Here is a 25,193-nt window from a genome sequence, read left to right as displayed (position 1 = left end):
TGCCCTTCCTGGTGCAGCCATGTCCCTACGGCCAGTGCAAGGGTACCAATTCCTCCACCATCACGCCAGCTTCAGAGCCCCCATGGGCTGGCTGAAGCCACCACTGAGGCTGTGTCGGAGCCAGGCTTGTCCTCTGTGAGTCCTGTTTCCTCCCTTCCCTTCCCCTGGGGTGGGGGAAGGCAGGGGCTCCCTGTAAACTCAGAGTGTGCCTCTCAACGAGCCCCACCTGTGGCTGGGAGCTGTACGGCCATCTTTGAAACCTCAGAGACTTTGTATCTATTTGATTCCAGTGACTTCTGCTTGCTGGTGACCACACCCACGGTTCTTGCAGAGTTATAGCCAGACTGGTCGTAACCCATTGCTTTCTTTCTCTTCACCCCCATGCCTCTCATGCCCAACTTCAAGGGGGACCTGAGTGGGTCCCAGTGGGGGACCTGCACTCTGAGTCATTCCTTACAATTTAGATAACTCAGCGGGTCCTGCACCAGCAAGCCACGGCCCGCAGTGCCTGGGGGACAGGCTGCATGGGCACAGCCCAGGGAGCTCCAGCCTGTGTGTGTCCAACAGGACTTCCCCCAAAATCCCCTCCAAACTTTGATTTGAGTCTTTCTTACTGGAGTTCAAATCTGTGAGGTCTTAATCTGTTTCTAACTTATAAATTAAACTTTATCACAGGTATGTATGTATAGGAAAAGATACAGCATCAATATATAGAGGGTTCGGTACCATCCACTGTGTCTTGGAACAGATCCCATGCAGATAAGGGGCAGCTACTGAACATTTTTTTACAGCTCTTATTTTTACAGTTGCAGCTCTGTTATTTCATACTTATTTATATTTTCTCTTGCTTTTGTATTAACTATTTCCCAGCAACTATGAAAACAGAGCCACTTTGCTCTCTTAGCCAATTATAAAAATCACTTGCTGAGCTTATAAAAATGCAGACTCCTGGGATCCCTGCAGGTACAATCAAACAGACTTTTTACGGAGGAGCCTGGGAAGATATTTTAAATAAGCCTGTAGGTGAATCGTATCACCAAAGCGTGGAAAACTGATCTAAGTCAAAGTTAGTTTTATGTACTAATCGGTTAAACATCCCCAAAGGTTCCTCTCTTTCCCCAACCCTGATCAGACTTGGTGTGTGGACCGTGGTATGACTTTATTATAACATAATATTTATCAATTGACCTATCTATCATCTACTTATCTGAGATTCATTTGAGTTGGAAACACTCTATAAACATCCACATTTACCCTTATTTGCTTTATTACTTGAATGTTTGCTTTCTAGAGAATTACGACGAAACAGCCTTTTATGAAAGATCTGTGCTATAGATTGAATGTTTGTGCCCCTTGAAAATTTGTATGTTGAAACCTAGCCCCTAATGTGATGGTATGTGGAGGTGGGACCTTTGGGAGGGGCTGGGATTAGTGCCCTTACAAAGGAAGCTCTTGAGAGATCCCTCACCCTTCTGCCATGTGAGGTTGTAGCGGACACTCGGCTTTGAACTGTATAAACCAGGAACTGGGCTCTCACCGGACACCGAGGCTGCTGGTACTTCGATCTTGGGCTTCCCAGCCACCAAGTGAAAACTACACTTCTGTTGTCTATAAGCCACCTGGTATGTGGTGTTCTAATTTAAGCAGCCAAAACAGGCAAAGACAACCTGCTTTGATTGATCCATTCGTTCAAAAAGTATAATTGGACAATTACTAGGGCTGTTCTAAACCCTATGGCTGGTTACACCAGTGGATGAGAGAGAGAAAGCCCTGCTTTCAGACAGCCTACCGTCAGCCATTGCATTTCTTATCTACTAACCCGAGTCACTCAAAGATAAGGGAAGAATGAGTGCATTTTGAATCGGAAGTGCATTCGGTCAGTTTGCCTTGGAATAATTTCATATTTTCTTAGGTGACAAGAATAAGTATGATCTAATAAATAATTTTAGTGAAGATAAACCAGGAGAAACTCAGCTTACCTTTCATGAAAGTAGTTAAGCAGATTTAAATTATTTTCCTGAGAGTGAGGGCTGTTAAACACCAAAGGGGTAATTAAAAAATAAGGTTAAGGAGGGTGGGAGGGAGGGAGACGCAAGAGGGAAGAGATATGGGAACATATGTATATGTATAACTGATTCACTTTGCTATAAAGCAGAAACTAACACACCATTGTAAAGCAATTATACCCCAATAAAGACGTTAAAAAAAAAATAAGGTAAAACCTCCACTTACAAATGCATCCAGAAATTTCGATAAGATATTTCAGGCAAAAGCCTGAAATTTTTCCTTCTATAACAGAGTACATGAACTCAAATGTTTTCATCAAAATTTTATTAAGGCAAATCTCATTTTACCGTTAAATTAGTAGCTCTATTCAAAAGCACCAACCTACTTCTGCTCTAATTTTTGGTTCACGGTCTACTGTATAAACATAAAAATAATGCTGATTAAAAATTAAAGTGAGAAAACTTAGACGTTGAAGTTATAGAAACCATTCTCCAAATTGATAGCAGACAGGATAAAAGTTGTATTTGCCACAGGGCTTTTTGTTTCTATGTGTTTTTTACTTTTAGCAAACAAACGAATGAAACCACAACCCGCTGACTTTTGTCGACACCAATAACCCATAAATAATCTATTATTATAATAGAAATGAGTTTTATCTGAGTCACACTGAGAACTATAGGCCCGGCAGACACAGGTTCAAGAAGCACTTGAACTGTGTTCTCCCGACTACAAAACGGGGGGAGCTTACAAAGGCAGAACCCACAATGTTAAGTAAGTTGTTTGTCAAGAATTAGGATGGGAGCTGGCAAGCAGCAAGGGTGCTTGTTAGGCAAGGATCGGGTGGGGTCTGAAGTGGTTGCACACTCAAGGGGAGACCTGGAGACCCTGAGGTGGCAGCTGGCGGCTGCGGGCAGGTCCTGCTTTGAGGGCAGCTGGTGGTGTTCCGACTTTGACACAGTTCAAAATTCAAGTTCTCAGTGATGCAGGAATGTGTCTGAAACCAATATTCACAGTGACAACTGGGCTCCATTTCCGATGCCTGAACCACGGTTACTCCATTTTGTGTTTTTCGTTTGTTTATTTCATTTGACAAAAACGTGTGTTATCACATTCAGTTGAAAAGTAAATACAAAGTTGTGCATGTGCTTCGTTTATAACAACGTCAGCATGTAGGAGACTCAGTAAACGCTTGTTGAAGGTATTAATGAATAACGTAGAAAATTCTCATGCCCATGGGCAGAGATCAAAAGATCAATATGTAAGGTGATTAGTTGTAGTAGGATTCTGGCCTTTTCCTCTTTCAGAGTCATCTTTAATTTGTACATTTTCAGCTCTTCCAGGTTTGAGTACAGCCAGCTGCCTAGTTCCTTTTTTTTTTTTAATTTTTATTGGAGGATAGTTGATTTACGATGTTGTGTTACTTTCTGCTGTACAGCATCCATTTGGACTTATCAATGCATTCTTTTCTTTAATGCTTAAAGCAGATGTACAGTACATGTCTGACGGGCCAGAAGACCGGCTGTCCATGAGCATAAAGTTCAAGAGAAATCACATACGAGCTAGAACGGCTTCCCCACACCTCAATGTGTGAAAATTTCTCCCATCACTTTAGACACTTTCATCTTCAACATACTTGTCAGAAGTTGATAAATATGTTCAATATCAAAAGCTTTAAAAAGTCATATTTGCCATGAAAAATGTGAGTATTAAGAAAGCATTTTCCTTTCGAACTATGAACGTAAAACTCTTTGTAGGCTTCTGCAGCCGCTACACAGATGCATAATTAAGCAGAAGAAATGAAGACGCCTTGCTTGGAAAACCTTTGCCCATGCCTGATCAGGCTTAAAGGATCACGGAATCGGGACTGTGTCCTCAGAGAGTAATCTACCAATGCTAAGTGGCTCCCATTTCTAGAACTTCACTAAGATTTCCATAAAAAGCATTATGGGAATTCCAATATTTATCAATATATAATGTAAATACATTTAATATTGTTATAGGTGCCCTGTATTGTAATGCAAGCATCTGTACAACTTGGAAACGGAAGAAAACACCAGTTAAAAAAAAAAGAAAGAAACACTATTTGCTCCTAGTAAGATAAAAATAATTTAACGAGAGAATAAAGAAGGTGGGGAATGAAGGCTTTTTCCCCTCCCTCATTCTTTTTGGCATTTGGAACATGTGAAAATTCTATGAGTTTTGGGCCTCTTAAATTTAGCTGATTTCACCTATTTTTAAGATTTACTATTAAACTATTGCTGTAATTCCTGCTTTGTTGACTGTTTAAACAACATGAATTGAGTTACTACCTCCTGAGAGGATACGGCGCCTGCTTTGACGGAATTTACAGTTTGGTCAGAAAGCCAGACGCGTAAACAAGTTAAGTAGGGTGACGAGAGGATGGGGGCAGTCAGAGAAGAAACATGACAGGAGACGGGCACGACCTGCTCCTGGCAGAGCAGTGGCATCCTGGCCTCACACGTTTATGTGTCGTGTTTCCTACCCAATGCCTTCATTCATTCATATTCACTTATTCGGCACACGGTTTTCAGGAAATGCCATGGGACACTTACATCACAGAAACAAGAGGCATTTTTCTCGTCTCACACATACCCCTTATCTTCTTCAAAATTGTATTTCCAATGTGGCCTGTGCTACTTTAAACTATTCTGGTATTTTTCACTCATAATTTGTGAAGAGGAGAGAATTAGAGTAATTATTTAGGTAGATCAAAAAAATATTTTCATATCTGTTTCCCAAATACTTCAGCATAGAATGTATAGGAGAATTATCTTAATTTGAGAGCAAAGGAAGTAAGAAGAGAAAAAGAAAACCCAAATGATTGGCCAGAGGAAACCCAGAAGAAATGCCCCACATAAGTGATTCAAACTACCACAAAGGCATGACTCTCTCTTGAGTCCATCTGTGTGTGTCTATTCACCCGTACTACTTTTCCTCCAAATAAACACTTTACTTGTTTCACTAAAAAAAAAAAGAAAAAAGAAAAAAAGGAAAAGAAAGAAAGAAAAGAAAAGAAAAAGAAAACCCAAGAGGTTAGTATTATACTAATTTTCTCAACCACATTTTGAGTGGCCCCATTTCATGAGGCTCTTACAATTCCTGCAGCGCACAGTGACAGAGAAGTACCGCGTAGTGTTTTCTGCTCAGCCCTCTCTGACCCCCCTCCCACCTTCTCCCCATGCTCTAGAGTGTGTGGGTCCAGGGACACTGACCTCTGTGGGCTGCATCCACAGCCCCCCTTGCCCTCTGGCTTCCCACTGAGGTTGGCCAGTGGGATGCTGTGCAGAGGTCAGAGGACAGGAAGGGACTGAGGGGTGTTTTCTGGGGTCTCCTCCCTGTGGAGCCAGGAGGTCCAGCTGCATCTTTCTCCCTTAGGGTGGTCCAGCTGCACGGCCCTGACCCTGAGACTGCTCTCTCTGTGTCCAGGGAACCCGGCCCTTGTTCACTCTTTCAGGCCCGTAGGAGGTGATGCCTCCTTTTCCTCCACTGAGGCTAGCTGTAGGATACGTTTTTTCTTACTTCTTACCAATTTTCCTAAACATTACCTACACCTTTCATGGTCCTCTTGTTAAGACTCCTCAAAGGACTTCTCAAACGGAGTGTGCCGTTTGATTACGGCTGGGCCTGGAACATACTCTGAAGTGTATCTCAACGAAAATCCCCGAGTGGCTGTCTGGAGTGTGCCTTGAGCAAACTTGAAGTGTAGACAGCTCCTCTTCTTAGTTTCAAGTTAAAAGAATAGACTAATTACAATGGAGACATTCTATTTCCTAAGAATTACGGACTCATTACAAATTCATGTACTGGAGTTTATGTTTCAACTTCATTTTAATTTGAAATAAACTTTAATTATTTAAAAGCTTTGCTAGGAAGATCATAAAATATGAATGGAAAAAATTATTTCACACTATGCTAGCCGTGGTGACTATAACTGACCATATGAGAATGTCTGGCACGCAATAAACGCTTATTACATGAAGGATTCATTTGTGATACAGCAGTACAAATTCTAACTTAAATTAAGTGAACGTGTCTACAAAAGAAAAAACTCTTCAGAAAATTAAATTTCATCAGAGAATTGAGAATGTGATATTTTAGAGAGGCTGCCTTATACCTGTACCTTATCAGCAGCTGCCCCTGGCCTGGTAAATGAAAAGAAAATGGACAGCTCAGCAGGAAGAGACAAGTGGGCACAGAGCAGCCCCTGGGTTTCTATGACGTCATCCCCTTGGTTTATCACAAACTGGCTTGAAGCAATCGGGATGCAAGACGGTTAGCATGTCACTAACATACTATCAAGAGCTATTGAGTACTATCAAGAAGTGAAATCTCAGAGGCTTCCCTGGTGGCGCAGTGGTTGAGAGTCCGCCTGCCGATGCAGGGGACACGGGTTCGTGCCCCGGTCCGGGAAGATCCCACATGCCACTGAGCAGCTGGGCCCGTGAGCCATGGCCACTGAGCCTGTGCATCCGGAGCCTGTGCTCCGCAACGGGAGAGGCCACAGCAGTGAGAGGCCCGTGTACCGCAAGAAAAAGGAACTGAAATTTTAAGTGTTAGCTGGTAAACAAAAGTGTCCGCAGTTTGGAAAACTATTTGGCAAGTTGGACAGCTTTACTGAATGTAACTTCAATGCTTTCTTGCATGATCTATAATTTTTTAGTTCTAAGAATTTCCCCACGTATGACTTATCTATAAGGGTCCCTGGATATCATATTTTGCTTCCTGGCCTTCTACGGCAATATCTGAAGGGGAAAAGCAGTCTGGAGGAGTAATTAGGAGCAAGGGCTGGTGTGGTCTGGACTCTCCCACACCCGCTTACCACTTTGTGACCTTCAACCCATGCTCTCTACACCACAGTGTCCTCATCGGGAGGATGGGAGGTAATCACAGCACCAAGCTGAGACTCAGACGAGCTGACACAGGCAAACCCGGCACTACACAAACATCCAATCAACCTGAGTGTCTTACCAGAATGAGTTTTCTGCCGCCGTCCCTCCAAGCACGCCCACTTTCCTTCCGGCTATCACAGGCAGTGACATGAAAATATCCATCTTGGTTTCAATCGTCGAAAATGTAAGACTTCTTGTCAGACAGAGAAAGACAAATATCGTATGATATTGCTTATATGCCGAATCTAAAAAAAAAAATGATACAAATGAACTTATTTACAAAACAGAAACAGACTCACAGACTTCGAGAACAAACTTCTGGTTACCAGCTGGGAAGGGTCGGGGGGAGGGATAGTTAGGGAGTTTGGGATTGACATGTACACACGGCTGTATTTAAAATGGATACCCAACAAGGACCTACCGTAGAGCACAGGGAACTCTGCTCAATATTATGTAACAACCCAAATGGGAAATGAATAGATACGTGTATATGTATAACTGAGTCACTTTGCTGCACACCTGAAACTAACACAACATTGTTAATCAACTAGACTCCAATATAAAATAAAAAGTTAAAAAAATGTAAGACTTCTCGACCATTTTTTAACACGAGCTAGTCTTGAAACAAGTCGAACTTTAGAAAAAACATTTTGCAGGATTTCTTGATTGTTTCCCTCGGGCACCTACAACGCAGGCGGGAAATGGGGGTGGGGGAGATCCTCCACGCACATGATGCTTTCCCAATGAAGCCGTTGCCAAGAGCGCTGGCTTCTCAGAACTTCTCGCGCAGTGTGGTCTCAGGGCATCATGCCGCGGTGCCCAGAGCTCTTCCGGGGGCAGCTGAGGTGTGTGCCTGGCACCGTCTCTGATTCTTCAGACCTGTGCAATGCTGGGAAGAGGCAGGTCATCTGAGGAGAGCCTACCTAGAGAGCACGGCAGCAGAACTCTTTCAAATCACAGCAAAGAGGGAAAAAACACTCACGTTGCTTAGAGACGGTAAGTTCTGAGTAGTAGGTTACCATCCATATACAAGGGTTATCATGCCATCGTACACCTTTTCCAGTTCTCAGCATTATATTCTAAGCAGCTAAATAAGAACCTCCATGAATTATCAATATTACCTCTGTGTTTCTCGCACAGGGCCATAAAAGAAAGCAGATGAATGATAACAGCCTTTGGTCTTTTATTAAAGTTCCGTGACCTTTAAGTTACAGAAGCTCCAGCCACGCCTACGTTGCCTGCAAGCCGAGCTGACAGTGAAGCCGTAAAAATGGCCAGTCCTACAGGCAGCCTTGCATGTTACCAGGCTGGCCGAGGGGAACCATGGAGAAACATAGATGATGATGAACAGCCAGGACCTCCTCTGAGTGCGTGCCGCACAGGCAGCACATAAATGGTTTGATCTGAGGGCATCCTTGCTTCAGAGTTTTCTCCACTACCCAGCTCAGTAACCGAAAATCTGAAGACTTCCCTCGTGTTGAAACATCTTCTTTGAAACACCTGAAATGACAAGCATCCCCGAGAAGGTTCGTCACTCACTCAGTGGCATCCTTTGAGACAGTAATTTGAGTTTATCGATTCTTCCATTACACATGTATTGAGCACCTCCTGGGTGCTTGACAGTCAAAGTACAGAGAAGAAGTCTACGTTCACCTCTCTGAATCGGCCCCAAACAGTCCCAAAGGTAACTGTACCTGTCACAGACCATGTGAACAATTCCTTACATTCAGTCGTCTGCCGCCGCAAATTCTGCTCCCTAAAGACTGACTGTAAAGTCAACACCCAGTGAGGATGAATCTCTCCTCCTCCATGATGGAACCGAACCAGTGACCAACCTGCAACCAGGTAGCTGGTTGTCCCTCCTGGAGAATTGTTGCCTGTTTTGGGCTAAACTATTTCTCTCTGCTATTGGCAGACAAGGCCGCAGAGAGAGGGGTCGGCCTTGGCGAGGAGGAGTGTGTGTTGCTGAGCCCATGAATGGCATCCTTATCACCATGGACAATTTTCTCTCGTCCACGGAAAGGTCCTGTGGGGCTGTGGAAGGATGCTGACTGAAGTCACGGAGCGCCTCCTCAGCAGTGGATACCCTGGGACGAGTCTTCACACGAGAGTGTGGTGGGCAGCCTCCTAGGATGGTTCCCGGGGGTCCTGCCTCTGGGCGTGTACGTCCTCATGTGGCGCCCTCCCCTTGAGTGGGGACTGGACCCAGTGACGTGCTTTGAGGAAACGAAATGTGGGAAACCGGTGACATGCCACCGACACGACGAGGAACTCCGCCTGCACACGTGCCCCGACGGAGAGGACGACCTGTCATGTGGCGAAGCGTGGGCCACGGCCAGCAGCCCGTGAGGGACTGAGGCTTCCAGATTCAGAGGCTGAGTCTTGCCCACAACCATGTTCCCAGGAGGGGGATCCTGTCCCAGAAGAGCCGTCACTTGAGCCAGCAGCTCCGACCCCTGATTGCAACCTTGCCAGCCCGTGAAGCAGGGGACCAGCTAAGCCATTACTGGATTGTTGTTCTGAGCCTCTAAGTTTTGGAGGGTAATTTGTTAGATAGCAACACAGAACTAATACAGACACAAACCCCATTTGAGAGATCTATCTACAGAGGTATGTGGATACCCCAAACTTCCCCGTCACTAGTCCTCCAATCCTGTCCTTTCTGTATCCCTTACCATGCATTCAGCCAATCCATTAGCTACTGCTCATGAACTGATGTAGATGAATATTTCCCATCACCTGCCAGGCCGGAGAAGGCACACCAATTTTCTTTCAAATAACATGAACGGTGACAGAGATGTCAGTTAGGACTAAATTTTGCTATAATTTTGCTGAAACCCTACTGTCTGACTGTGCTGCAAATTGTGAGACACAAACAAGGTCATTTCATCTTTAAGAGGCTGACATATAACGACCTCAAAGATGAAAGTTCATTTCATCTGTAAGAGGCTGATCAGAACTCATTCTCTGCCACCGTAAAGATGGACGTGATTCTGATATCTGCATCAAGTCATTTGTTTTCTCAGATATACGGATTAATGTCACAAGGGTTACTCCCTAAGAGGCTACTTTAGCTAGTCGCATATTTCTGGATGTTGGATAGGAGAAGATCCCTCAAAACCTTATTGTCTCCTTAGGGCTCTGTCCTAATCTCCAGAAATTGTCTCGTGAAAACTTCACCAAGAACCTCTTCATCACAAATTTAACAAGTTCAAAATAATCCCTTACCTTCATCTCTCACATGCCACTTCCTTCGTCTTCTAGTTCTTTCTGGTCAAAAGTTTTCTTTTTCTTTTTCCCTATCATTGGTAAATGGGGCACCAACCTCCTGGTCTTCTGGACTAGGAATGTCAAAATTCTCTCTCCTCAAGGAACACCACGCACGTTCACGCCTCATTCTTTTGTTTGTTTGTGCTCTTTGACCAGGACTGTCCATATCCACATCTTATCCTCATTATATCCTTCGGAAACCAGCTACAATGCCACCTCCTCAGTGACGCCTCCCCTGATTTCCCCTGGTCGGCAAGAACAAGTCTTCTCATGGACTTCCACCAGACTTTGCCTCAGCACTACTTCGTCTTTATTTTGGTACTTTATTCTTCGCTGCATTTTCTTAGGTGTGTTCTGTAGAATGCTTGTCTCCTGGAAGCATCCACATGAAAAAGTGTTTTCAGGTAGTGAAAGTCTATAGAATTCTGCCTACTGCTGTTTGAATTGGAGTTCCTGATTTACGTTAGCATACTAAGGATTCCGAGAGGACCTGCAATAAGAAACTTATTCGGGGCTTCCCTGGTGGCGCAGTGGTTGAGAGTCCGCCTGCCGATGCAGGGGACTCGGGTTCGTGCCCCGGTCTGGGAAGATCCCACATGCCGCGGAGCAGCTGGGCCCGTGAGCCATGGCCGCTGAGCCTGTGCGTCCGGAGCCTGTCCTCCGCAACGGGAGAGGCCACAGCAGTGAGAGGCCCGTGTACCAAAAAAAAAAAAAAGAAACTTATTCGGCCTTCACTTCCTTGTTCTACCGTTTTTCACTTATGATCTACGACAAACTTGCAGAACTCTTTTGCCTTGTACAATAGCTGCTTTCTCGCTGTCCTATTTCCCAGTATCCTATACATCGTCTCATGCATTACGGTTCCTCAGTGACTGTTGTATATGCTGTGCATTCCTCCACACTCTGAGGCAGACAAGTCTCAGACAACATTTTGGTGGTATTTTCTTCCAGCAAACTCTGCTAGAACCGGAACCAGGCCATCAGGAAGTAAAGGAAATAAATTATTCAGCTACAACCAGAGGGAGCTGACTGAGAAATTAGGACTGCTTGGGGCCACTATTAGTGAGAGAAGAGAGGAAGATGAATAAATAACACCACAGGATTTTAAATGGAACAATTATAAACCTTGGATGAAAGAAGACATAAAAACTTTAAGATTCACTATTCGAACTAAGCATTAGAGCATTCGTTCTATTGGATAAAGTGCCGATGAGTCAGCCAGGTCACAGAAGCACCCAGCCTCCTGTGGCTGGTGGAGTCACACGCCAACCTGGGATAATGCCTAATTGCCCATGAGTTGGCGGGTAAGTGCCTTGTCCATGTAGGTACCATATTCCAGGACTTTAATTCTATTGTCATGTGAGTCTGTGTGCTACTGACCTGCCTTCCAATATGATTATGAGGAATCATCCTGTTACTGACATATTGAATTAGTGTGGTACATTTGTTACAACTGAGGAACCAGTATCGATAAATCATTATTAAAGTCCATAATTTACATTAGGCTTCACTCTTCGTCTGCTTTTTCCCCCAAGATTTGATTAATAAACTCGGTGACCACTTCGCCCTGATGACTGTTTCCTTTCGTGAATCTCTCAGCAGCGTGACGCACAGAAATCAGATGTCATATATTTAGTCATATGTTTAGTATAATCAAAAGCATTTCATTTTAAAACAGTAAAAACCAAGCAGCTCTAAGAAGATTTATCCCCAAAAAATGAACACAGAAAAATGTTGCAACTTATTTTATTATGGGAACTATCTTCCAAAGAACATCTGTGTAAACAAACCCGCATTATGCATACATTTATGCCCTCAGACTTGAGGCGTCAGATCTTCATCACCCATCACTCAGTCTCAGTGATGCTCTTGGCACACAGGGCTCCAACAGGAAGACACATTTTGACCAATTTGTGTTTATTATCTTCTCTTCCTAAGCTATAAAAGCAAACTGATACCAAGAGTGGTATTTGAGAAGAAAAGCATTTCCCTCTACCCTTTCTAGGTTGTTCTGGCTGGTCTAAGAATTAAATTGACGTGAGACAGATTAACAGGAGAAAACCAGATGTAATTACATATATACAGGGGCCCCGTAATATAAGGCCACAGATGTGGCATCTGAGAGAGGAGAAGGGGGTGCCCGGGGGGGACTTCAGCGGGGAGAAGGCAGTTCGCACGGAGGTGGGAAAGCAGATGTTTGGTGACAGATGCTTGCTGGGCCCGCGGGGACAGTGGGACACACAGGACTCTGGTCTCCCGGCCCTGTGCAGCTCCCCCCCAGCGCCGACCCGTGTTCTTTGTAGATCTCCAGTGACAGTGCCCTTCCTGGACCAGGGCCTTTGTCTGAGTTCTTTAGGCAGTTAAGGGGCAGGTAAGACGACAGACTTCCTATTGTATTACCTAGGATTTCCAGTACAATATTGAAAAAGAGTGGTGAGAGGGGACATCCTTGCTTTGTTCCCAATGTTAGGGGGAAAGCATGTAGCTTCTCATCATTAAATGTGATGTTACCTGGAGGGGGGTTTTTTGGATAAATGTTCCTTATCAAGTTGACGTTCTCCACTATTCCTGCTGAGAGTTTTATCAGCATGAATGGGTGTTGGATTTGGTCAAATATTTTTGATGTTTCTATCGATAAGATATTTGATTTTTCCTCATTAGTCTGTTGATGTGATAGAGTACATTAACTGATTTTCAAATGTTGAACCAAGCTTGTATACCTGGGATAAATCTGACGTGGTCATGTTGTACAATACTCTTTATACATTGTTGGATTCAATTTGCTAATATTTTGTTGAGAATTTTCATCTATGTTTGTGAGACACACTGATCTGTTGTTTTCCTTCCTTATAATGTCTTTTCCTGGGTTTGGTATTAGGGTGATGCTATTCTCACAGGATGAGTTCTGAAGCGTTTCCTTTGTTTCTATTTTCTGAAAGAGGTGGTAGAGAATTGGTATCACTTCTTTCTATTTTTGTGTTTTCAGTTTCATTGATTTTGACTTTGACTTTTATTGTTTCTTTTGTTCTGCTTACTTTGGATTTAATATGTTCCTTTTTTTTTTCTACTTTCCTACAGTGGAAGTTTAGATTATTGATTTTAGATCTTTTTTCTTTTCTTTCGATTATACGCATTCCATGCAATTTCCCTCTCAGCACTGCTTTCGCTGCATACTACAAATTTTGAGAAGCTGTATTTTCATTTAGCTTAAAATATTTTAAAATTTCTCTTGAGACTTCTTCTTTGCCTCATGTGTTGCTTAAAAGTGTGTTGTTTAATCTCCAAATATTTTGGGATTTTCCAGCCATCTGTTATTGACTTCTAGTATAATTCCATTTTGGTCCAAGAGAAAACTTTATATTGTTTCTGCTCTTTTAAATTAGTTAGGGTATGTCTTACGGCCCCAAATGTTTTCTGTTTGGGGGAATATACCATGAGCTTGAGAAGAATATGTATTCTCCTGTTATTGGAGTAAGTACTCTGTAAGTGCTGATTAGATCTAGGTGATGAATGGTGCTGTTCAGTTCAACTATGTCTTTACTGATTTTCTGCTTGTTGGTTCTTCTGTCAATTACTGACACAGGGGTGTTGAAGTCTCCAAGCACAATAGTGGGTTAGCCTATTTCTCATTGTGGTTCTATTAGTCTTTGCTTCATGTATTTTGACTCTATTGTTAGATGCTACACATCCAGGATGGGTCTGTCTCCTTGGAGCGCTGTCTCCTCTATCTTTATGTAATGCCGTTTCTTATTCTGACAATCTAGCTGGGTCTGAAATCTGCCACGCCTGAAATTACCATTGCTATTCCAGATTTCTTTTGGTATATATTTCCCCATCCCTTTACTTAAATTTTTTTTATTGTGGTAAAATATGTATTATATAAACATGACATTTTCTTTCTTTCTTTTTTGGCTGCGCTGTGTGGCTGGTGGGATCTTAGTTCCCCTACTAGGGATCGAAGCCACACCCTCGGCAGTGGAAACACAGAGCCCTAACCCCTGGACCACCAAGGAATTCCCTAAATATGACATTTTAACCATTTCAAGTAACCAATTCAGAGACATTAATTATATTCACAACATAGTGCAACCATCATCATTATCTATTTCAAAACCTTTTTTTTTTTTGTAGCCACGGTTTTAAATTTTTTCCAGTGTTATTGAGGTATAATTGACATATCACATTCTGTAACTTAAAGGTATACAACATGTTGATTCGTTACACATATATGGCAATGTGATTACCGGCATAATGTTAGCTAACACCTCCATTATGTCATACAATTACTGTATCTTTTGTGTTGAGAGCACTGACATTTATTCTCTTAGCAACTTTTAAGTATATAGTGCAGAATCTATGATCAGTTGATAACAATACTATCTATCCCCAGAACTTATTATCTTCTAACTGGAAGTTTGTACTTTTTGACCAACATCTCCCCATTTCCCCCTTTGCACAGCTCCTGGTAACCACCATTCTACTCTCTGCTTCTATGACTTCAGCTTTTTTAGATTCTCCTTATAAGTGAGAACACACAGTGTTTAATTTTCTCCATCTAATTTCACTTAGCCCAGAACACTCAAGGTCCATCATGTGTTCGCAAATCATGGGATTTTTGTCTTTCTCATGCTGAATAATACTTCATTATATATATATATATAATGTGTTTGTGCTTTAGGTGTCATATCCAAAAAAATCATTGCTAAGACCCATGTCAAGGAGCCTCTTCTTATGTTTTCTTCTAGGATTTTTACAGCTTCACATCTTACATTTAAGTGTTTAATCCATTTTGAGTTAATTTTTGTTTGTGGTGTAAAATAGGGACCTAGTTTTATTCTTTTACATGTGACTATTCAATTTCCTCAGCACCATTTATTGAAGAAACTATCTTTTTTCCACTGAGTGTCTATGTTCCCTTGTCCATTATTAGTTGACCATATATGTGTGAGAGCCCAAGCTCTCAATTCTGTTCTATTGGCCTATGTGTCTGTTTTTATGCCAGTACCGTACTGTTTTGATTATACAGTTTTGTAACATAGCTTGAAATCCGGAAGTATAGTACCTCCTGCTTTGCTCTTCTTTCCCAGGATTGCTTTGGCTATTTGAGGTCTTTGTGATTCCATATAAACGTTAGGATTGCTGTTTCCACTTGTGTAAAAAATGCCATTGGAATCTTGATAGAGACTGCATTGAATCTATTGATGGCTTTGGGTAGTATGGACATTTTAATAAAATTAATTATTCTAGAATATGAACATGAGAGATTCATTTATTTGTGTCTTCTTCAAATTCGTTCATCAATGTCTTGTAGTTTTCAAGATCTTCCACCTCCTTGGTTAAGGTCTTTGTCTTTGAATTTCAGCAGTTTTATTATAATGTGTCTTGAGGAAAGTCTGTTTGGATTAAAATAATGGGGTGGTCTATTAGCTTTGTGGACTGCAATGTCCAAATCTCTCCCCAGGTTTGGGAAGTTCTCCGCCATTCTTTCTGTAAATAACCTTTCTGCTCCCTTCATTCTCTTTTCTTCTGGAACTTCAATAATTCAGATACTAGTTTTTCTGATGGTGTCCCACAGATCAGGTTGGCTTTCTTTACTCTCTTTCATTCTTAGTTTTCTCCTCAGAAAAATAAGGTTACTTCAAAGTTCCTATCCTCTATCTCACTGATTCTTCTATTTAGTGTCCTCTATTCCATTTTTCATTCCACTCATGAATTTTTCAGCTCCAGAATTTCTGTTGATTGCTTTTTATGGTTTTTATCTCTTTGTTAAATTTCAATCTTTTTGTTCACTTTTGATTGCATATTGTTGACTTGATTTCATTCGTCTTTCTCTGTTGTCTTGTAGGGCACTGAGTTTACTTAAAACAGCTATTTTGAGTTATCAAGTAAATCACAGATCTCCATGTCTTTGGGTTCAGTTACTAGATTATCATGATCTTTTGTGACTTCATGTTTCTTTGATTTTTCATGTTCTTTGGAGTTCTGCGTTGTTGGATTCAAATGTGAAGTAGCAGTCACCTCCTCCAGCTTTTACTAAATGGCCTTCAGGGCAGCGATTCCTTTCATCAGTCCTGCTGTAGAGTCTGAGGCTTTCTCTGACCTTGGATGGATACCCCTGCTTCTCATTTCTTGATCCCTCCCCTCTTATGGCAGAAGTCTTAAGCTTCTGTGTCTTCTCTCAATCCTACTAAGCACCAGACAGGTTGCTGGTAGCCTCTGCCGTTTCCCCGAAGGTGGCACACAGACCACGTCTGTGATTTCTCCTTTGCCTGCAGACCCTGGCCTGCCTTCTGCCTGTGCTCCCCGCCTACCAGAGCTTGCTCAGCCCACTGTATGCACAGGGAGCCCACTGCAGAGCGCTAGGAGCTGTGGGGCTGCCTGAGGGTCACTTGGGGAGTGGGGATCTGTGGGTGGTATTTCCCCTGCATCTCGTGGGCAGGCTTCCTGAGTCCAGAATGGAGTCAGCAGGGAATCTCGTACCCCACTCTCTATCTGCTCCTTCCTCCATCATGGCTCTCCCTCTTCAGTGTTCTGAATGCTGCAAGAGAGAAATGAGTCTCTCTGGCAGCATCCTGCACAGCTCAGGGAGCCAGGAGTTCACTCACTGGCTCTCCCTTTCCCTCATGGGAGAAATCACAGGCCATCTAGTTTAGCCCTAAGCTGTGCGGCCTTGGGTGTGGGGTGATGCCAGCAAAGATAAGCTGTTCCTTTTACCCTCTAATGTGTCCGAGCTTGTGGGGTTTTTTCCCTCCAATGCAGTGCTGGAGCTTCTCTGGAAACCTTGACTTCCGCAAAAGCTCTCTTGCCTGAAGGTGACCACCCACGTCAGTGTTCTGCAGAAGCTCCCAGGCAGCGGCCAAGAGGGGCTGGAACCAGCTCACAGTGTCCTGTAGGTTCCACAGCTGGTGCCACAGTCTGTCTGCCTATTGCCTGATGCACCGGTGGGTGAGATTCCTTCTGGGTCCCTTGGTGTATGGTGCTTGGTTCCACAAATCCCACAGAGGCACTTCTGCTTACGGATGGATGCCACATTTTTGTTGTTGAAGGGGAGAACAAACTAAACTAAAAGTACCATTAGTGCTAAAAAGACCCAACAACAAACAATTCTTAATCTTTTCAAGTATTTAGAGAGTACTTACGTTTTACACATTACGATAACCTTATATATCCTTTAAGTATCTTTTGGCCTGCAAGTTCCTCTTTCTACATCTTTTACTTGCATCTAGTATAATTTATGACACATAGATAGATGATGCCTAGTATACGACAGCTATATAAAACTGACTTTAGAAAAAATCAAGACCATTAATGAAAGGGTAATCCATAAAGCACATACAAATAATTCCAACTGCAAAATTTGTATTATAAACTGTCACAATCAACTCACTGATGGATGGACAGTAGTTCAGATCCCAAACGTATTCCATGATAATACTAAGAGAGACACAACTGGTGTAGCTGTAATAATATCAAACAAAGGAGGCTACGTACAAGAAGTAGTCGTAACCCAGTTAAAGAAGAATATTTTACAATGGTGAAAGAGTCCACTTCGCGGAAAAATACGACAATCTTAAATCTGTGTGCATCGAATAAAACAGCATCAACTTATGTAGTAAAAATTGACAAAATTAGAAGCATAGAGAAATCCACAATCATTGACTGATATTTTTTAACACATCTATCTCAAAAATTGATAAAACAATCAGATAAAAAATACTGACAGAGAGAAGATTTAAACAACACAATAATAAATTTGACTAGCTGACGTTTGTAGGGTGCAATAGTCTACACCCAACAACTGCACCCAACAAATGCAGAACACACATTATTTTCAAGTAAACATAAAATAATTAGAGAACTATTTATTGGGCAATGTTTCAACAAACGCCAATGAACTGAAATCATACTATTTGTACTGTGTCCACGTGCAATTAAGCTAGAAATCAATAATTAAAAAGCTAGAAAGTCTCCAAATGTTTGCCAATTAAGCAACTACATACATATGTATATATATACGTATATACACATACATACACACAGATATACGCATATGTATATACATGTGTGTATTATATATACATTATATATATTATATTGTGTATCTATCTTTCTTATTGGTTTCACTTAACATCGTATGGTGTTTTCTCACATATTTTTGCTCATGGACATTGACTCTCTTGACATGTTATTCACACGACGCATGAAACTGCAGGGAAGCCAAAATTATACAGATTCTAGTGAAAGGAGGACTGAGTGGGTAAAGGAAAGCATTTGTACCGCTGCCCCTTCCAGGCTTCTTCCACTGGCTCCTTTGGGTCTCTTTCTCGGTGTCTCAAGCCCTCTCCTTTTCCAAGGCTTCATAAAGGATCAAACATGCACTTTATCTGGACTTTTGCCTGCTCTCATGAAAGGGAAATTTCTTAGAGGGAAGCAGGCTAGAACCCCGTGCTTTAATTTGCTGGCTCTCCCAAAGGAAAGCGGAGGACGAAAACAGGAATTCGAGGGAAATAATACTGAGCTGATTTCACACGGTCCTCAGAGATGAGGTGCCCAAGGTGAGGTCCTCTTAAATGAGGAAGACTTGGAGGCTCCCGGAGCGGGGCCTTGGCGACACTGCTGCGACCGCGGGGTAGTTCTCTTCAGGGCAGAATCGGAAACACTTTATTTTTATGTATATATTTATAAATAAATATATTTTTTTTTCCAGAAAGCAAGCCTTAAGTATCTCAGATTGTCGACCATGACGTGTTCCTAACAACCTTATAAACTTGTGGAGGCCAGAGTCATAGAAAACGGGTTGCATTTGAAGACTGCGTGCACGTTCCCTCTGTATAGCCTTGCAATATGAATGTAACTTAACATTTTAAATTACATAAGCCCACTGGGGGTACGGTGTTAAAAAAAACTGGAACGGGAGCCTTAACTGCCTTGCGCTCCTTTTCAAATAGACCCGGCAACACCTTACCTTTGCTTTCCTTTCATTTAATTCTTAACAGGAGCGCTTTTCATGAATTCAGACGGAGTGAGGTCACACTGGCGGAACGAAGACAGTTAGTCCTTAATTTCCGGGTGAGGCTGTTCTCGGTTCCCGGCTGCTCTGCTTGGGGCGGGGCGCTGGGGGCGGGACGAGCCGAGGCGCGGGAGGCCGGCTCCCGGCGCGCGCAAGGGGCGGGGCCGCGCGGCCCGCGGGCGCCGCTGCCTCCCCCGCCCCTACCCCCGCCCCCGGAGCGCACCGGGAGCCGCAGGACCGACTGTCCCGGGACCGGCCGGGGGAGGCAGCGGTTGCTGTTGGGCCCGCTCTTACCCGGGGCGCACGGAACCGCGGGTCCCCGAAGCTGGCCGCTGCCGGGCTCGCTGGGGTGACCGGGGCCTCCGGGGGCCGGGCGGGGGCCAGAGCTGGGCCAGTGGGTTTGTATTTTTCCCCTGAGAGTAACGTTTGCTGGAGCCAGCGGGTCAGAATAAGAGTTCAACAGGTGGCAGAAAGTGGTTGTTTGAACAAAACCCTGCCTCCTCCAAGCTCTGGACCCTAAATCCCCGCCCTCAACTAGAAAGGTGTTGACCAGGAACTGAGATACCGAGATAGTTACAGGATTAGATGTTGTTCAAGTTGGAAGAGACTGAGAATTGACTTGGTCTAATCTCTTCATTTCAGACATGGGGAATCTAAAGCCCAAGAAGGAGAGGTGATGGAGGTTGATTCCCATGGAAGATTAATAAAAGAATCTACCACCTCGGGAAAAGACAAAGCAAAACAAAACAAAAAACAGGTGGCAGAGAGCGATCACGTGGGGCAGGTTGGGCGGCGAGCCGCCCCCTCGCCTCGGAACCGCCCTTCGGTGCTGCCCGTCGTGGACGAGCCTAGCCGGCGTTCTCCGCTCCGCTCTGCGGCTCCGGCGTCCGCGGCGCCCGTGCGCTGAGAGGCCGGCGGAAGCGCGCCGCCCCGGGAAGGCCGGAGACGGGCTCGGAGCGCGGCCGCGAGCGCCCCGGCGCGGGTCGGGTCCCCGGGACCGCGGAGCCCCGCAGGGAGGCGGCCGAGGGGACCGAGGCCCTGGCCCCGGCCAGGATGCACAACGCGTCGTCCTGGGGCCCGGAGCACGCCAACACGTCGTGCCCCGCGCCCGCGCTCGGCTGCCCCAACGCGTCCGGCCCGCTGCCGCCGCTGCCGCCGCCTCTGGCCGTGGCCGTGCCCGTCGTGTACGCGGTGATCTGCGCCGTGGGGCTGGCGGGCAACTCGGCCGTGCTGTTCGTGCTGCTGCGGGCGCCCCGCATGAAGACCGTCACCAACCTGTTTATCCTCAACCTGGCCGTGGCCGACGAGCTCTTCACGCTCGTGCTGCCCATCAACATCGCCGACTTCCTGCTTCGGCGCTGGCCCTTCGGGGAGCTCATGTGCAAGCTCATCGTGGCCATCGACCAGTACAACACCTTCTCCAGCCTGTACTTCCTCACGGTCATGAGCGCCGACCGCTACCTGGTGGTGCTGGCCACGGCCGAGTCGCGCCGGGTGGCCGGCCGCACGTACGGCGCCGCGCGCGCCGTGAGCCTGGCCGTGTGGGGAGTTGTGACGCTGGTCGTGCTGCCCTTCGCCATCTTCGCCCGGCTGGACGACGAGCAGGGCCGGCGCCAGTGCGTGCTGGTCTTCCCGCAGCCCGAGGCCTTCTGGTGGCGCGCGAGCCGCCTCTACACGCTGGTGCTCGGCTTCGCCATCCCCGTGTCCACCATCTGCGTCCTCTACACCACGCTGCTGTGCCGGCTGCGCGCCATACGCCTTGACAACCACGCCAGGGCCCTGGAGCGCGCCAAGAAGCGGGTGACCGTGCTGGTGGTGGCGATCCTGGCCGTGTGCCTCCTCTGCTGGACGCCCTACCACCTGAGCACCGTGGTGGCGCTCACCACCGACCTCCCGCAGACGCCGGTGGTCATCGCCGTCTCCTACTTCATCACCAGCCTGAGCTACGCCAACAGCTGCCTCAACCCCTTCCTCTACGCCTTCCTGGACGACAGCTTCCGAAGGAGCCTCCGCCAGCTGCTGGCGTGTCGCGCCGCCGCCGCCTGAGCCGGCGCGCCGGGAGCCAGCGGCCCGGCGCTCAGGGTGGTCCCTGAGCCGCAGCTTCGCCCCCCGCCCACCAGCTCTCTAGAGATGCAGGTTCTCGGGCCCCTAACCAGGCCCCGCGGACTCGGACGCGCTTTGGCTGCGCCCGCTCTTTCAGTGTGCCAAGCCCTCCAGGTGGTGCGGAGGCGTGCAGGACATGGGGACCGGCCGAGGCGGCGGAGAGCGCACAGACCTCTCCCTCTCCCTAAGGCCCAAGGGCGCCGAGGCGACCCCCGAGCTTGACACGGAGGGGAGGAAGGGGAGAAAAGGGGGCAGTACTGCAGAGACCCTCTTCCGGTTCCCCCCGCCTCCCGCCCCAGCCGTCCGCAGCCCGGCTTTTCGTGGAGCCCTCGGCGCTCCCTCGCCGCGGAGGTGCGAGGGGAGAGATGCTAAGGCCGCCCGGGCCTTTGACGGGGAAGACAGACAGCTCGGGTGGCGGGTCAGGAGTGAGTGTGTAAGTGTGTGTGTGTGTGTGTGTGTGTGTGTGTGTGTGTGTGTGTGTGTGTGTGTGTACGCGCGCGTCTATGCGTGCGCGCGTCTAGCAGAGGCCGAGGCTTTGGATGCAGGAGGATGGAAATTGGCTGTGATGCCTACACAGCAGTGATAAGAACGGTGACAACCCCCTTCCTGTTCCAGCCTCTTCTTTCTTTGCCTTTCCGCTTTCCCACCCACGCTGTCCCTGCGGGGACCCGGCCGCCGGGCTCGGGAAGGGCCTGGAGTCGGATCCCCGGCCGGGTTGCGGCGCCCCCTGGCGGAGCCAGCTGCGGGAGCCGAGCATCCAAAAACAGCGCTGGGTGTGCAGGTGAGCGCACCTGCGAAACCGCTCTTTCCGTGGCTGGGTTACTTGTCATCGCTTCTCTCTCCAGAGGGCTCCACTCCCCGCCACACACACCAACGCCCCTGTGCCCCCGTCGACCTAGTACAGCTTGGAGCAGTTCGTTGTAATTCTTAGTGTGCAATTGCTTTTGAAGACCGAGAACTTTATGTGTGCCCTAATCTCACGTTTTGGGCGAGTTAATGAGATGAGGAGATGCGTATGCATCCTCCGTTCCCCTCTTCCTCATATTCCTCTTGCTGTTAGCCTCAGGGGACCCAGGGAGCTGAAATGACCGACGCCCTCATGATAACCTCTCCTGGTTCCCTTTCCACAGGGAACTGTGGATTATTTGTACTTTATTTCTTCATCCCAGACGGCAACTGGGAGATGTCTGGTCTCACAGGGAGACCAGACAGCACCCTATATTTTATCTCTACTTCTGGGAGACAAAAGTGAATTAAGAGAGAGGACTGACATTGGCTTTGCCCAGCCATCTGCAGTTTACACTTCAGACCTGAGGGCAGAGCTTTAACCAGACTACAGTCATTAATGAGTGTTTTAAAAGATATTTTTTTCCCTTTGGGATGAATTCCAAACAGGAATGAAAATTTCTAAAAGTATTTGTTTCCCAGGGTCAGTGTTATGTGTGATAAAAATTATGAGTGTTGCTGGCAGAATTTGTTTACTTAGTTTGATGGCCATTAACCACATTCTCAATTACTTATCTTCAAAATACTTCTAACAAAATAAATGAAAAGGAAATCTCTCCCTTGGGTTTTTCCCAAGGAAGAAGCTAACTCCCTTGCTGATTTTCATGAATAAGAATTGCTTCCTTAGCTCTCAGAGTAGTTAGGAACAATGCGATACTTCACAGCTATCAGTTTAGAAAATGTAAATTTAGAAACCTACCTTGGGTGACAAATAATAGTAAAATTTTCAAAACATGGTTTTCCACCTCCAGTGCATTTTGAATGATGTACATCATGGCATTTGAACAGTCCTCTGCTGGTGGGCTTCAGAGGCCTCTTGGAATCCGTTTTAGTATCTTCCAATTTCTTGGAAACATTCTATTGATTTTATGGCACAAAATTATTTTGTGAATCCTCCGTATATTTTCAAAATAAAAAATGTAAGCTTAGCGTAACTACCACATTCTCTAAGGTAACGGACAGAGAGTAAAGTGGGTATTCGGCCGCAAACACAGACGAGTGTGATAATCTGGATTTGAAACCTCATCTGCCTTCGTAAACTCCGTGGCTGTACTTTGACATCTTCTGAACACAGATCGGGGGAGAGCCATGTGATCCACCTGTCCACGGCATCATCCCTCCCACAGGTCAGCCTGGCTGTCTTGGAATCTACCAAGAAGACAGCTGGAAAAACACAGGACTGACATGGCTGCGCTGTCCACACAGCAAGGCGTGGACTGGCGTCCTAGTGTGCGTGTGTGATTAAATGGGACCCAGTACTTCAGTTTCCTCCTGGCTTTCTAAATTATTGGATGGACTGTTGTATCATTACTTCTAGGTTGTTGCCTTCTTATTAGCATGTAGAAACCCAGATTGTACGTCTCAGACTTCCTTTTTAGGACTTGGGTCCTAGGTAGAATAAATATGCCGACAGCCATGCCAAAGCAGAATTTACTTACAACATTGCATTGCAAAGCTTTTAACTCTGTGTTTGATTTTTGCAGTCTTCCTGTAAACCGTGTTGTTTGGTTATACCACTTCTGATATTTTTAAATGTCCATTTGGTTTTACTTAACTTAGTACAGTTATATAATGTATGTGCTTAGGCGTTCTCTTGAGAAATGCAGAAACCCTGCTAGTCCCTTGCACAGAAGCTCTGTTTAAAATAAAAGCTGAAACAGTCTGTGTGAAGAGTGAATATTCTATTTCCTGAGAACATGGGATCCATAATTCAGTCACCTTAGTATTTATGCATCATTACTTTTATTTTATTATAAATTTAATCATTTTATTTATTTATTTTTGGCTGCGTTGGGTCTTCGTTGCTGCGCACGGGCTTTCCCTAGTTGTGGCAAGCGGGGGCTACTCTTCGTTGCGGTGCATGGGCTTCTCATTGCGGTGGCTTCTCTTGTCACAGAGCACTTGCTCTAAGTGCACGGGCTTCAGTAGTTGTGGCACGTGGGCTCAGTAGTTGTGGCTCGCAGGCTCTAGAGCACAGGCTCAGTAGTTGTGTCGCACGGGCTTCGTTGCTCCACGGCATGTGGGATCTTCCCGGACCAGGACTCAAACCCGTGTCCTCTGCATTGGCAGGTGAATTCTTAACCACTGCACCACCAGGGAAGTCCCAATGCATCATTAATTTTAAAAATACTGCCTTCAGGGAAAACTTATCTAATGGGTAAGCAATGCATAAACAGAAGTACTTGATAGGATAAGGTTAAGAATGAAATCCCCCCCCCCTTATTTTGGTTGATTGTGGAGATGATGTCAAACTGCTGATTAGCACAAGAACCCTAGTACATGCACTGGGCAGAGAAAGAATAATAAGCTTTTTATCGTATTCATTTCTTGAAAATTTGAGCAGCTTGTGTGGAGAGTGAGAAGGGAAGAGAAATTGCTTAAGTTGCCAGCACACACATTACTATTTCAGCTAACAGAATGCACAGATGTGGCACACACGTGTGCAAGGTAGAGAGTCTCACCAAAAAGACCCTCAAAAGACCCAGAAAGCTCTCCTTTCCTCAGCAGCATGCTGGGAAAACAAGAGCAAACAATGTTCCTCCTAGATGGCCGTGACCTCCGCTTATCCACCTAAGGAAGACATCGAAGAACGCTCCCCTTAATGCTCTTGTACTAGGATGGCTTCGGGTCTGGTACTTTGGTTCCCATTTTATATACAAAGTGAGGTACAGGAAGTGGGTCGTTTTGGCGAGGACCACAAAGACCAATCAAGACCAATCAGAGCCCATCTGGTTCCTATTCTAGGCATTGTCTCATCCCATTCCAGCAGAGATGAAATTGGTTGCAATGTATAATTTGAAATTATTAGACCATAGAAAACATGGATCAAGCAAGATATACCTACTAGTACTCCATCATGTGGTACAAAGGGAAGACAAGTTTTAATA

At 45.4% G+C, this 25,193-nt stretch overlaps 1 protein-coding gene and 1 long non-coding RNA gene across 8 annotated transcripts in view; one reads left to right on the top strand and one right to left on the bottom strand.

Moving 5' to 3' along the window:
- Positions 1-19,297, bottom strand: part of LOC137210457 (uncharacterized) — a 78,215-nt gene extending 58,918 nt beyond the window's left edge. For all 7 annotated transcript variants that reach the window (XR_010936532.1, XR_010936535.1, XR_010936533.1 and 4 more), the window contains exons 1-2: positions 19,153-19,297; positions 6,997-7,162 (exon numbers count right to left, since the gene is read on the bottom strand). This is a non-coding gene — a long non-coding RNA (uncharacterized lncRNA). The remainder of the gene's footprint in view (positions 1-6,996; positions 7,163-19,152) is intronic.
- A 953-nt stretch (positions 19,298-20,250) lies between these two features.
- On the top strand, positions 20,251-23,968 carry NPBWR1 (neuropeptides B and W receptor 1). Its single transcript, XM_067712339.1, has one exon. The coding sequence runs from the start codon at positions 20,251-20,253 to the stop codon at positions 21,241-21,243; it is 993 nt and encodes a 330-aa protein (XP_067568440.1). The 3' UTR covers positions 21,244-23,968.
- Positions 23,969-25,193: the final 1,225 nt, after the last annotated feature.

This window comes from Pseudorca crassidens, chromosome 17 (genome assembly GCF_039906515.1).
Source record: "Pseudorca crassidens isolate mPseCra1 chromosome 17, mPseCra1.hap1, whole genome shotgun sequence".
Taxonomy (NCBI): Eukaryota; Metazoa; Chordata; class Mammalia; order Artiodactyla; family Delphinidae; genus Pseudorca; species Pseudorca crassidens.
The sequence above is the reverse complement of the archived record's forward strand: the minus strand, read 5'-3'. Positions and strand labels throughout refer to the sequence as shown.